This window comes from Nicotiana tomentosiformis, chromosome 12 (genome assembly GCF_000390325.3).
Source record: "Nicotiana tomentosiformis chromosome 12, ASM39032v3, whole genome shotgun sequence".
Taxonomy (NCBI): Eukaryota; Viridiplantae; Streptophyta; class Magnoliopsida; order Solanales; family Solanaceae; genus Nicotiana; species Nicotiana tomentosiformis.
Window position 1 is genome coordinate 10379366 of NC_090823.1, and position 12898 is coordinate 10392263.

Consider the following 12898-nt stretch of genomic DNA (forward strand, 5'->3'; position numbering starts at 1 on the left):
TCAAAAAAAAACCACCATACACAGTTAAATAGTGATGGGGTTAATTAGTTTTTGAATATGGGTTAACTTCTCTTTTATATATATATCACGTAAGTTTCCTTCTTCTAAACAAGATAGAGGAAAACAGAAACTTTCTTCTGCTTCCAAAAAAATTCACACAAGGATAAAAGATACTTAGTTCGTGAAAATTCTAACTTTGTTTCAAAGAGATTCAAAGATCTACTTGGGGCAATTCTTTTGGTGGTGAGTTCAACGATCTCTACTGCGACAAAAAGGTACACAACTTGTTGTTCTCACCCCTCATTTTTCCTACAGGAAAGAAAGAACAAACACACATTTGATAGTTGTTACACTTATATTAACGGTTTCTTTCGAGGCTGGCTTCACCATTCCTGGTGGTTACAGTGGTGATGATGGTCCAAATAAAGGCATGGAAATCATATCCAAGAAAACAGCGTTCAAAGCATTCGCAGTAACAGATACCATTGCCATGATATCTTCCACAGCTGCTGTTTTTCTGAATTACCTTGCAACTTACGATGAAGAGGGCAGAAGGTTGAGTCGTTATGCAATTGCGAGCGTCATTGCCATGGTTTCCATGCTAGCAATGATGATAGCGTTTATGACTGGCTTGTACGTTGTGCTACCTTCTAGAAACCTAGCTATATTTATCTGTGTCATTTGCTCTTTATCGCTTGCCGTCTTTATATTTATTTTGGGTAGGAATTTTTATGACTCAGTTCAAGAGAAAATGAAGAAATATTAATTACTCGAACCTAATGAGTTCTTGTCAAGAAAGTCTGTCTCTTTAGTTTTAAGTTTTTTAGCTGTTTGATTTTTTTGTGAAAGCATTATGTATATCTTCCTTGGTTTATCTAGATTGATTCCCTAAATCCAAACGAAAATTGCTTCTGCCATTTTTTCCTTTCTGGCTTAACTAGTTTGCTAATTGCTTAACATAAGTTTTATTTGACATTATCGGACCACTTCACTACCTATCAAGCTGCTAAGTTTAGTATATTTCATAACACATATATAAGGTCTGTATTATAGTTGTTGGGTTCAACGGAACTTTTTTTATTTTTTTAATTCCAAGTCACAATCTTATTACCACTTGTAAGGCAACAGTTACAATTTGAAGAAGGGGGGAATAGCTTTGCCTTCTTAGAAAGATGTGAATTTGACACAACAAATTCATACAAAAGTTACAATGATTTGAGGCAATCTGACAAAACAAAAAGTAGTTATAAGTTCTAGAATTCATGGTGGCTCATATACTAGATTGCTCGGTCTTATCCTCTTGACTCGGAAAGTTGAAATTTGCTATCTATCTACATTAAGTAACCCTCTAACCTGCCTTGGCAATGTGTCAAAGTAGGTATACATGAATATCTCCTCTAACTGGTGACTTAGAGAGGCCATCTTGTCCGCAACTTGATTTGCTTCTCTAAAGCAATGTTTAATGACAAGATTCTTATCTTGAACCAACTGTTTTATCTCCTTTACAGTATTTTTGATCCTCCATGGTGTGGACCAAGTACCTTGAATGCAGTTAAGCAGCAGCAAGGAATCAGTCTCACCTACAATCAACCCATAACCTTGTTGGATGCACCATTTTAAACCAAAAAGGAGTGCTTCCGCTTCTGCAAAATTACTGGATCCTTGCCCCAAAGGCATCGCGTATGCCATAATCATCCTACCAACACTATCCCTGACCACCCCACCACCCCACAGTTCCCATTAATACAACTCCCATCACTATTTACCTTAACAAACAATAGTGGTGGTCTAAGCCATTTAACCACAGTGAAGGAATTTTCAAGGAGGGAAATGTCAAATAGTTTACAAATGTCCTCCCATTTACAACCAATAACAACTTTTCTGAAATGAGAGTTAACAATCTGGACAATATTAAAGGTAATGAAACAAATAGATCTATTGATTGATGGCCTCTCCATTTCATACCTGTTGCAGCACCTTGATCTCCACAACTCCCACACAACAATATGAGGAAGAACTTTACAAACAAAGGAAGCTACAGAGTTACCGGCTCTATGGTTCCAGAAATTAGAGAAAAGGTTCCTCAAGGAGGTATTTCTATGTTCAATTCCTACCCTTCCAGCAATGTTTCCCCACAATTGTTGCGCAAACTACACGTGACAAAACAAGTGCTCACAATTTTTCACGCCTGGGCTCATATTTTGTGGTGGACAACAGTTACATTTAGAAGGTAAATTATAGTCAAACCTGGTGAGTCTATCATTCGTTGACAGTATTCCATGTACAGCTCTCCAAGCTAAGAAAGACATCTTGAAGGGAATGGCTTTATGCCATAATTTGGAGTCAAAAGGAGCAAAATCCTTTCTCTGCCTCAAAGAATTCCAAGCTGAAGCCACAGAAAAATTTCCAGAAGTAGATATTGTCCATACTGGATCAACCTCTTCTTGATTGATTGTAATCTTCACAGATGTTACAAGGTTCTTCACAACTTCTGGAGGATGAATTTGTAATCGAGACCAGTCCCATTGCCCATTATTATACACTTCATTGACTCTTGTATTATTATAGCCCACACCTTCCGCTAGACTTGTGCATAGAGGACCAAAATTAGTTCAATTATCATACCAGAAGCTGCAATTTACTCTCCCAATTCTCCATAAAATATTTTGCTCCACTTCATACTTCAGTTTGCACATAGCCTGCCAATTATGGGACTGGCCGACTGACCACTGTCTAAACAGTGGATGGTATGTACTGTATTACTTGGCTCTAACAAACAGAGACCACAATGAATTTGTGGTCCTCATTATCCACCATTGTTTAGCAGTAAAAGCTTTGCATATGGCTTCTAACTTCCTGAAGTTAGCTCCTCCCTCATTATATGGTAGGCACAACTTAGACCAAGTAGTCCAATGGTATCTATCACTATCCTCTTGGCCTGACCAAAAGAACCTAGCAAGATACCTCTCAATTGTAACAATAGAAACTTTGGTTGGATGAACTACAACAAGTGTATGTATGTTTAGGGCTAGTAGTACATGTATGATAAGTACTGCTCTACCTCCCGTAGATAAGAATTTCATATGCCACCCTCTTATTTTGTTAATCACCTTGCTAACCATGTTTGAGAAAATTGATACCTTCTTTCTACCAGAGTAGATAGGGCACCCAAGATATTGGATTGGTAGTGGTTCATGTCTCATCCCTGTAATTCTCCTTATCCTAGTGATAGATCTTTGAGTTGCAGATGGAGCCAGAGAAAAGCTACATTTATCCTTATTGATTTGTTGTCCCGAAATCTGCTCATAAGTGGATAAAGAGTCTAGGACCTGCTGAAGGGTAGCCTTCCCACCGTTACAAAACAAAATAGCATCATCAATAAAAGTAAGATGACTCACCTGGGGTCCACTATTGTTCATGTAGAAACCTCTATACCTCCTATTTTTCTGAAGATCAATCAATAATTGGGAAAACAGTTCAGCACTCAAGACAAAGAGAGAGGGGAAAAGAGGATCACCTTGTCTTAGTCCCCTCCCGGATTTAAAAAAATCATGCCTACAACCATTAACAATAAGGGTGTACCAATTATTGCTTATATATCTGTGAATAATCTCAATCCATCTCTCAGAGAAGCCCATCTTCCGAAGCATATAACATAAATAGGTCCACGAAACCCGGTCATATACTTTGGCCGCCATATCCTACTTCAACACTACATTACCCCCATCCACATGTTTCCCAATATCATTCACTATCTCCTAAGCCAACAGAATATTTTCTGTAATGGCACTCTCTTTAACAAAACCACTCTGGTTGTGTGAGATGATTCTGGGAAATACTGAGCTTAGCCTAGCATTCAACAGCTTGGCAATAATTTTGCTAGACACGTTACATAAACTAATTGGCCTAATATCAGAGAAAGTTTGAGGAGATTCCACTTTTGGAAGCATCACTAGGCATGTGTGAGTGAAAAACTTTGGCAGTTGAGCACCATTAAAGAAGGCAACTACAACATTAAGGACATCCGTAGCAATAATAGGCCATGCACTTTGATAGAATCTGTCTGTGAGCCTGTCTGGCCCCGGGGCACTGTCAGGGTCTATCATAAAAACAGAATTCTTAACCTCATCCATAGTCGGAGCAGCTGTGAGGAAATTATTATCTTCAACAGTGACTGTTCTTCTTACTACCTCTAGAACACTAGAGTCTTGTATGGTAGTTCCCGCACTGAATAAGTTTTGAAAAACATCGACTGCTGCTCCTGCTACCTCTTCAGTACCTTCCATAGTGTTGCCGCTCTCATCTCGGATTCTCTGAATATTTAACTTTATTCTTTTATCTTTAATCACGGCATGGAAGAAAACTGTGTTAGCATCACCATCAGTCAACCATTTTACCATAGCCTTTTTCCTCAATATAGAGTCCTGCAACTTCAGGAACCTAGTAAATTATGCTCTTGCCTTAGATAAGGCCATTCTTGCTTCAGGAGATGGATTATTCAGCATAGTTTCCTCCAAGCTGCTAATGAGAACTTTAAGTCTTTTTGGCTCTTCATAGATATCACCAAAAGCCTGGCTAGACTAGGCGCTTAAGGTAGAGATTACCTTTTTTATCTTCTGGTGGAGGACGTATAAGGGGTTGCCTACAAAATCTTTTGACCATGCCTGCTGGACTTTCTCCAAATATTCCTCATGATCCACCCAAATGTTGAGAAATTTAAAATATTTCACATATTCAGAATCAGTTGAAAGAGCCTTGATCAATAATGGAGCATGATCAGAACATGATCCCGATAGATGTGTGACGATTGTGTTCCCAAGAGCATCAAACCATTCAGCATTATACACCAATCTATCTAACCCTCCCAAATAGTATTTGGAGGATCTCTATTGTCACACCACGTGAAATTAGACCCATAAAAGTCGGCATCTTGAAGACCGCAATCAGATAAAGAAGCTAGAAAGTCTAGGCTATCTTCAACTCTGAAAGGTCTTCCTCATCTCTTCTCCTCTTCATATGTAATAATATTAAAATCACCCACCACACCCCAAGGACCAGAAATTCTGTTAGCAGTAGATCGCAGCTCCTCCCAAAGCTCCTTTCTCATGGACTCATCACACTTTGCATAGACAACAGTGCGAAACAGGGGTGTCGTTCTTGAAAGAATGGAAATATGCAAAAGCATCTGTTGTTCTTTGTCTTCAATAACCTCCACAACATATTCACCTGACCAGAAAATCCAAATCTTGTTGGAACAATTTGCATAACAAGATTGGAAGCCCAATACCCTTTTATATTTGTCAATCTTTCTAACATTCACCATTGGTTCTTGTAGGAACACGAGGAATTATGTAATGTTGTTTGAGGATTTTGAGTCTTTCACACGCTCCTTGAGATCCCATCCATCCCCCTAATATTCCATGATATTGTGCTAATCATGGAAAACATTAGAGGTGGTGGCATTTGGTTTGAAATTGTTGTTTCTTTTGCCTCCCTTCAGGAACATAACAGCTCACCCAACATTTGAGCTTATCATCCCTCTAGGAAACAAGTTGTTGAAGTAAGTAACATTTTGATGTATTGGCCTAGCACTGCCATTTTCATCTAGGGGAAACTCCTTACCCCCCCCCCCCAATCTGTTCATCATCGAATTTAGAACACCATTATTCGTCTACAATAAGCTCCATAAAATTGACGGCATTGATTGTAGGAAGAGCTAAATTATGCAATCCCTCTTTTTCCGGTATTTATAAGGCCCTCATTCAAAGTAGCAAGACTTGAGTTACTTCCCACATGAAATACATGATCCACATCAAGGACTTCTAACTCCTTCTCCTTAGCCTTATTTGCAGTAATCCTAGCCGAGAGCTCTGGATCTAATCCAAACATTCTTTCTGGACTTACAATTGGGGAACCAATATTAGGTTCATTCTCCAATCTGACCCCATCAGGAATGCTTATAGTATTGGCAAATCTTTTCTTCCCTATTGAAATGCACCAAGGAGTTTTGCAAAATCTGAAAATGATATTGAACTTCAGAAAACTTAAATTCCTTCCCTTGTTTCACTTTCCCAACATTATTCTTAACTTTCTGAAATTTGGGCGCTATCTTTTTCTTGGTTTGACTCCTTTCTCTATCAAGTCTTGTGAGCTTTTGATGTGATGTTAGTTTGTGGTCAGCAACGAAATTCTCACTTAGCGTTACCTCCATATTTGTGTCTTCCCCACCCCCATTGTGTGTGACAGTTACAACATTCTGCCCGGACCTCATGTTATATGCTTGATTCCCCCCTTTTATCTGTTGTCTTGTATTTGAGCTTGATTCTTTTGCATTGTGTATAGAGCCCACATTTCTTCTGTTATTGTTGGATACTCTGCCATTTCTCTTTGTGACCTTCTGCCACCCTTCTTCCCCATTTAACTGCCCTCTTGAACCAGCACTCAGCTCAACTACCTCCTGGGAGGCCTTAGTAGCTGGCACCTCAAGAGGAGCCACATGATTTTTAGAAATATCAACTTGCATTGGCGCTGGTTCTCTGACATTTCTGCTATGTTGACTAGACCCCGAGCCCTTAAAGAAATTGGATTTCCCTGCCTCATGATTAATAGTTGTAGAATCCCATTTCCTCAACTCTGGATGCTGCACCCTGCATTTAGAATCACTATGCCCCTATACCTTGCAGTGAAAGCAATAAGCAGGGATAGCATCATACTCCACCCTCTGCCTAATTGACTCCACGGTACCATCCTTCGTTCTGATTTCAACAAGAATCTCATTTACTAGAGGCTTAGCCAGGTCAATCTCTACCCTTACCTTAGCAGTAGTAGGTCTTGACTTCGATATTGTAGCTTTATCCATGGACAGAGGCAAGCCTACTGGTTCCACTATCCTGCACAAAGCAGCCCACTCATAGTAGTGCCATGGTAATTCTGGCAGGGTAATCCAAACAGGGGCAAGTGTAGTTTCAGCTTCTGGTTTGAAGGTTTTTGTCCACCTCCGAATTTTCATAGCAACATCACCGAATTGCATGTATTTCCCGGAGGCTGGAGTAAACCTTTAAATGATCTTCTCTATTGTCAAAATCAATAAAGATGTGCTTCATATCATATGCTCCAATACGAATTTTCCCTCGTCCTGGTATGGTCCTTCTAAATTCATCTCTAATAAATTCAATTGTTGGTCTAGTTTTGAGGAACCTACCGACAATAGTCCATTTGCAGGTGGTGGCGAGCAAATCATCCTCTTCTTCAGTGAAAACAACAACGGGTTTACCCTGACAAATCTCGAATGGCCTCGGAAGTAAGTGGATTCGATTTTGGCTGGAGGAGGTTGGCTCGTTATCAAGCGCCCCCGCGTATGAATCCTGTTGTGGACATTGAGGCTTGGTCGGCCGTATCTAGCGTGGATGAAGAGAGATTAGCGGGTTTATCTTGCCGGCGCGTGAGGCGCGTTCATTCTGGGGTTTTGCCTCGACTGGAATTTGAATTTGAAATCGTATACAGATTATACCATACATCAGCCTCTGAGATTCAAGGGTATGTCGAGGGCAGTCGGAATCCTTAACTCTTAATTAAAGATTGCATATTGTAATTATTTTATAAGTGATTTAATTATGTACATAATTTTTGTTCTGTCAATACAAAAAACCTAATGCTTCCTAAAGTTATTAGTTGTAATATTTCCGTCCTATAATCCAATTTTCATATCAAGGCATACACTTACATTTGTGCATAATTTTTGTGTTCTGAAAAAAGTTAAATGAAGACTTAACATGAATTCAACAACTACAAAAAATATAGGACAGTTAGAAAGAAAATAGGAGAGTGGAATTAAACAATTTAATTACAATATCTTTTTATGTTCTTGCTAGTCAGCAGACTCCTGATGGGTATTTTTAAAAGAAGATATTGATCATAGTTTAATAATTCAATTTTAGATTTTTTCATACAATAATTGGCTTTCTCTAAGTTCCCTGGCCATAACTTAATTCCAATGGTTCTTCAAGATTCATGGCTCATATTTTATCCCTACCATCTCTTCAGTCGTTTTCTTAGAATAAATAATTAATTTGGAGAATAGAAGATACATAAAAAGAAAGAAAAAGAAACCTTTGTTTTAACGTTCCTGTTGATCCAAAGGCAAGACAAAGCTTTTTAAATATTATGGTGATAATCAACTTTTAGTATATTTCTTGACACAAGTAAAGATCAACCTTTGGGACGTTGAGAAAGTAATAATCTCTTCATCTCATTTTATATGATAGTGTATGATCTCGCATAAAGTTTAAGCAACAAATAAATATTTTTATCACGTATCAAAATTACTTTTAGAATTATTATTTTAAATATGTTGTAACGTTTTTATGATATTTAAGCATATTATAAAGAGTACATATAATAAAATGTATAGAATTAAAGAGTTTCAAAATTTAAAAATATATACTCTGGACTAACTAAAAAGAATGGGGTATCACTTAAAATAATAGAGAGATTAATTTTTTTTGCATGCGTTATATATCTTGTAGGATATTCTATAAACAAGGATCGAAAATGGAAACAAATTTCTGTGTAGGAAAATCATTTCTAACTTCTCTTCTCTTTTGTAAATAAAACTTATAAATACTGCTTTAAAGGTTTGAGTATATCTTTGTTCTTCTACTTTTTCAAAGGATAAAACAAATATTTTTGTTAAATAGTAGAGCACTATTTTTAACGCATTTAATTTAGGAAACCACATAAGAAATTCTCAGGATAACATTAAATTTTGAGACGAATTTCCATTATTTGATTTGAAATAATACCAAGTATTTTACTGTGAATCTTCATTGGAAACAAAAGTTACACCAAATCTAAAAGGGAAAAAATGTGGGTGGGGTTGGAACGTGGGACCAGAAACAAAATTGGGCAGCATAAAGTTGTCGGGTAAAATAAGTGTGCTGTAATGGTTAATGACATAAGCGTAAGGTTAGTTTAGTCAAGAAGTTCAAAATGTTACATATAAGCTACAGTAAGATTCGTTTTTAAGCAATCATATTCTTCCATTTTAACTAAAATGATCAGTTTACCTTTCCAATCCCAAGCAAAGGCTTAAAAAAATAAGGAGTAAGTGTTTGTACTTTTTTTTCGAAACTACCAGTTTACCACTTTCTCCAAGGAATGAGCAAGCTAAAAAGAAAAGATGATATAGTATATTTTAACTTTTTTTTGCCTAAATTTTTTATATCACATTACTTATTATTTAGTTATGTTATGGGGGCCTCAATCATCTCAAGATAGAACTAATCTTATAGCATGTTTGACCGAGCATCTTCCGAGTCAAAAGCGTTTTTTTTCGTCAAATGTATTTTTTTCTAAAATTAAGGTGTTTGGTCAAACTTTTAAAAGAAAAAAAAGTGTTTTTGAGGAAAAGTTAAAACAGTTTTGGAAAACAGAAAAAGGTAGCTTATCTCTAAAAATACTTTATTAAAAAGTACTTTTGAAAAAAATACACTTAAAAATATTTTTTTAAAGTTTGGTCAAACATTAATTGATTGCTCAGAAATATTTTTCAAATTAATTAGTCAAATATAAATTATTTCTGAACAAAAGTACTTTTGAAAAAAATACTTCTCAAAATAAGCGAATTTAAATAAGCGAATTTTTGTAGCTGGGCCAAATGGACTATTAGGCTTTAGACCAAAGCAAGGACAGAACGGCAAATTCTTTTAATCATCCCATATTCAAAATTCATTGTCCAACTAATCAAAATCGATGTAGGCCTATTAAAAGAGAAAGTGTTCCCTACTAGGGATAGATGTAGAGTGTACTATATGGGTTTGACCAAATTCAGTAGCTTTGACTCAGAAGTTGTGCATATGTTAAAAATTTCACAAAATTTTAAAATTACTAGCAATTAAAATCGTTGTCCTAGGTTTCGAAAAGTTTAATTTCTAAATTCGCCTTTGTTCATAAGGGTTTCTCTGTTTTTAAAGGTCGAATCCAAAAACTCTGATTAAGGTTGGAGGGATATCATCAATCATACCACATCCTTAATTAAATAGGACCGTAATATTGAACACGATATAATACCTAATATAGGAACTGATATGTGCAGATTTCTTCATTGAAAAGAGACAACAGCTTGCATGTGCTATGGCTAGATTTGATTTGCTTTATCTCTCAAGTTATTATCAATCTATAATTGACCACATTTTTTTCTTTAACTATCTAGTAAGTAATTAATGTTAGTACACCTCCAAAAGGTGGTCTCAATCATAAGTCTGTATTAGCTAAATACCAATTATATGTACATCAAGTAATCAACAATTTGATCATTATCTAGTTCTCAAGAATCAGTATCATCCTCAGTGCTAGATCATATCATTTCTGATATAGTAGCACCAACTTGTGCACCAATGAGAAAAATCATCATACTAAAATAATAGTCTGTTTGGCCAAATTTCTCAAGGGATCAAAAGTAATTTTTTTTTTTAAAAGTACTTTTTTTTCTAACTTGATGTGTTTGGCCAAGTTTATTTTGGGGGAAAATGTGCTTTTGGAAAGAAGCGGAAACAGTTTCTGAAAAGCAGAAAAAAATAGTTTTTTTCCAAAAGCAGAAGCAGTTTTGGCTTTTCTTATTACCAAAAATACCCTTAATAAAATATAGTATATACCAAAATAACCGTTAAACCTAATACTTAAGATATTAATGTATAAATATTTTTTATTATTTTTAGGATAACTTTCTAATAAATAGTGACTTTATGGGTGAATGCTTTTATTTTGTTGAATGATTTTAAATATATTTAACTTATATTAAAAGAATTAAGTACTTTTAAATTTTATTTTCATATTTTACTTAAATAAAATAAAAAGATTTAATTATTGCATGTAATAACAAAATTTTAAGATTATTTATTTACTTATAATATTAACTATTAAGTAAATATATTCATGTCATTATTCGTAATTTGATACTTAAAAGCACTTTCTTAAAAGCTTAGTTAAACACAAATTATTCACTTTTAAAAAAAGTATTTCTCAAAATAAGTTGATTTCTCCAGCTTGGCCAAACAGGCTATAAATATGATTCTTTTACCTTTTAACCGGAAGTTTCAGTTTCGAGTCTAGAGATATCAAAAATTTTGGTACGAATTATTTTTTCTTTAATAAATCTTACGTGATACAAATTCGGATTAATCGGAACTCTTTTACGGATAGAACACCGGGCTAAAAATCAAAAAAGAAGAAGAGAAAACCCATCTTATTTTAAACATAACCCATCTAGATTCTTATTTAGGTATAACGTTTTAGGAGTACTATTTATAAATTGCTTAGTTCTATTTACTTTCTCCCACTGTTTTCTTTTAAGAAAATTATGATCCCCATTTTCATCAATTCGATGTTTTGCTTAAATAAAATCATCAAAGTCAGATTAATAAGCATTTACTATGATATATATTCATGCAAGTATCTGCATCAATTATGCTATTGAATTGTGTGCACATTATATTTCATAACGGTAAACACCTCAAACCAATATGTATAAATAAGTTCATTGGAACTCAATAAATTTGGCAAAAAACACTATATATATATATATATAAAGAATTTCACTAAATAATTCAAATTTTCTTCGCCGAAAAATTATAATATATGAAATTGTAAATAAATAATAAAATATATATATATATAGCATATTTTGAATTTACTCGGCTTCTTTACATATTTACTTTTTTTATATCTCCTTGCTTTTAAACCAATTTTAAAGCACTCGATTGCCGGAAAACCTTAATCGGACTTAACAAATGCCGTTTCAATTTCTCCGGCGACATGACATCACTTCCACCGGAGACTGACGTCCTATCTACATTCGCCGATCTTGATCTCGATCTCACCATCATCATCCTCGATAATTCCTTAATCCTCGTAGTATTGTAGTAGTACTTATTTTCAGCAGTGCTTTTCTCTTTCAATTCTAATCCGTTCACTTTCCCCTCCGCTTCTGCAGTTCTCTTGCTGGACTTAAAGATCCACCAAAACGACGCCGTTTTATTACTCTTCTCGCTCACCAGCGGGTTTCTTCGGTTGCCGGAGTTGATATCTCGCGATTTAATCAATGGAATTCCGACGGATTTTGACCGACAGAACACCGGCTCGCTGTCGCATCCTCCGCCGCCAGCGCCAATTAAGCAAGAACAAGGGCGCATGTTAGCGCAGTGAGGGCAAAGTTTGGAAAGTCGATTGCGGAGGCAAATTGAACATACGCCGGGTCTGCGTTTCTTTGACGGGTGTTTCGGACATTTCCAGATCTCTTCTTCAATGTAGTACGCCATTAATTTTGTTGTCTCTTCTCTTGTTGTACGTTGGCCTGTATATATATAATATTCTGAATTTGTGATATATATATATATATTTATAGTCAAATTAAGGTGTGCTTAAAAAGGAAGTTACGAACTTAAAAGGGAATGTTGTTGAGCTGTTAAACTAAACGTGGATAAGAGTTAAGAAAACGACGCCTTTTTACTTTCTAAACTTGCAATGCCTAATGCATGCTTAGCCGTCTCATCTTTCTGTAAAGACTTGTGCTACAATTATAATTTAAACAGGTTCAAATATATTCCAGCTAAGGTAAGAAATTTAGGTGACTTTTTCTCATTTGGGCTAAGTTTTGACGAATGAAGCTAATTGGCAATTGTATTTGTGGGATGAGGCTATAGGCCATTTTAGAATTTAAGTTTTATGAGTTCAATTTGTAAAGTTTTTAACATTGAACTTGTATATAGTCAAAATCGAGTTTGCTCTTCGTATGACTAATCGGGATTGGAACATAATAGGACAAGGTTCGAACTCGTGTAATATCAAACCGTGATGCGAGGTCTGAGTGTCGAGCTCGTAACCTAGAGACCGATCGAGATAG

At 35.7% G+C, this 12898-nt stretch overlaps 2 protein-coding genes across 2 annotated transcripts; both read right to left on the minus strand.

The window, feature by feature from the left end:
- Positions 1–1323: 1323 nt before the first annotated feature.
- On the minus strand, positions 1324–3638 carry LOC104100376 (uncharacterized). Its single transcript, XM_070190072.1, has 4 exons — positions 2764–3638; positions 2248–2586; positions 1767–1901; positions 1324–1711 (listed from the first exon to the last, which is right to left on the minus strand). The coding sequence occupies exons 1-4, from the start codon at positions 3636–3638 to the stop codon at positions 1324–1326; spliced, it is 1737 nt and encodes a 578-aa protein (XP_070046173.1).
- Positions 3639–11732: 8094 nt separating this feature from the next.
- Positions 11733–12314, minus strand: LOC104100377 (uncharacterized). Its single transcript, XM_009607590.4, has one exon. The coding sequence runs from the start codon at positions 12312–12314 to the stop codon at positions 11733–11735; it is 582 nt and encodes a 193-aa protein (XP_009605885.1).
- Positions 12315–12898: the final 584 nt, after the last annotated feature.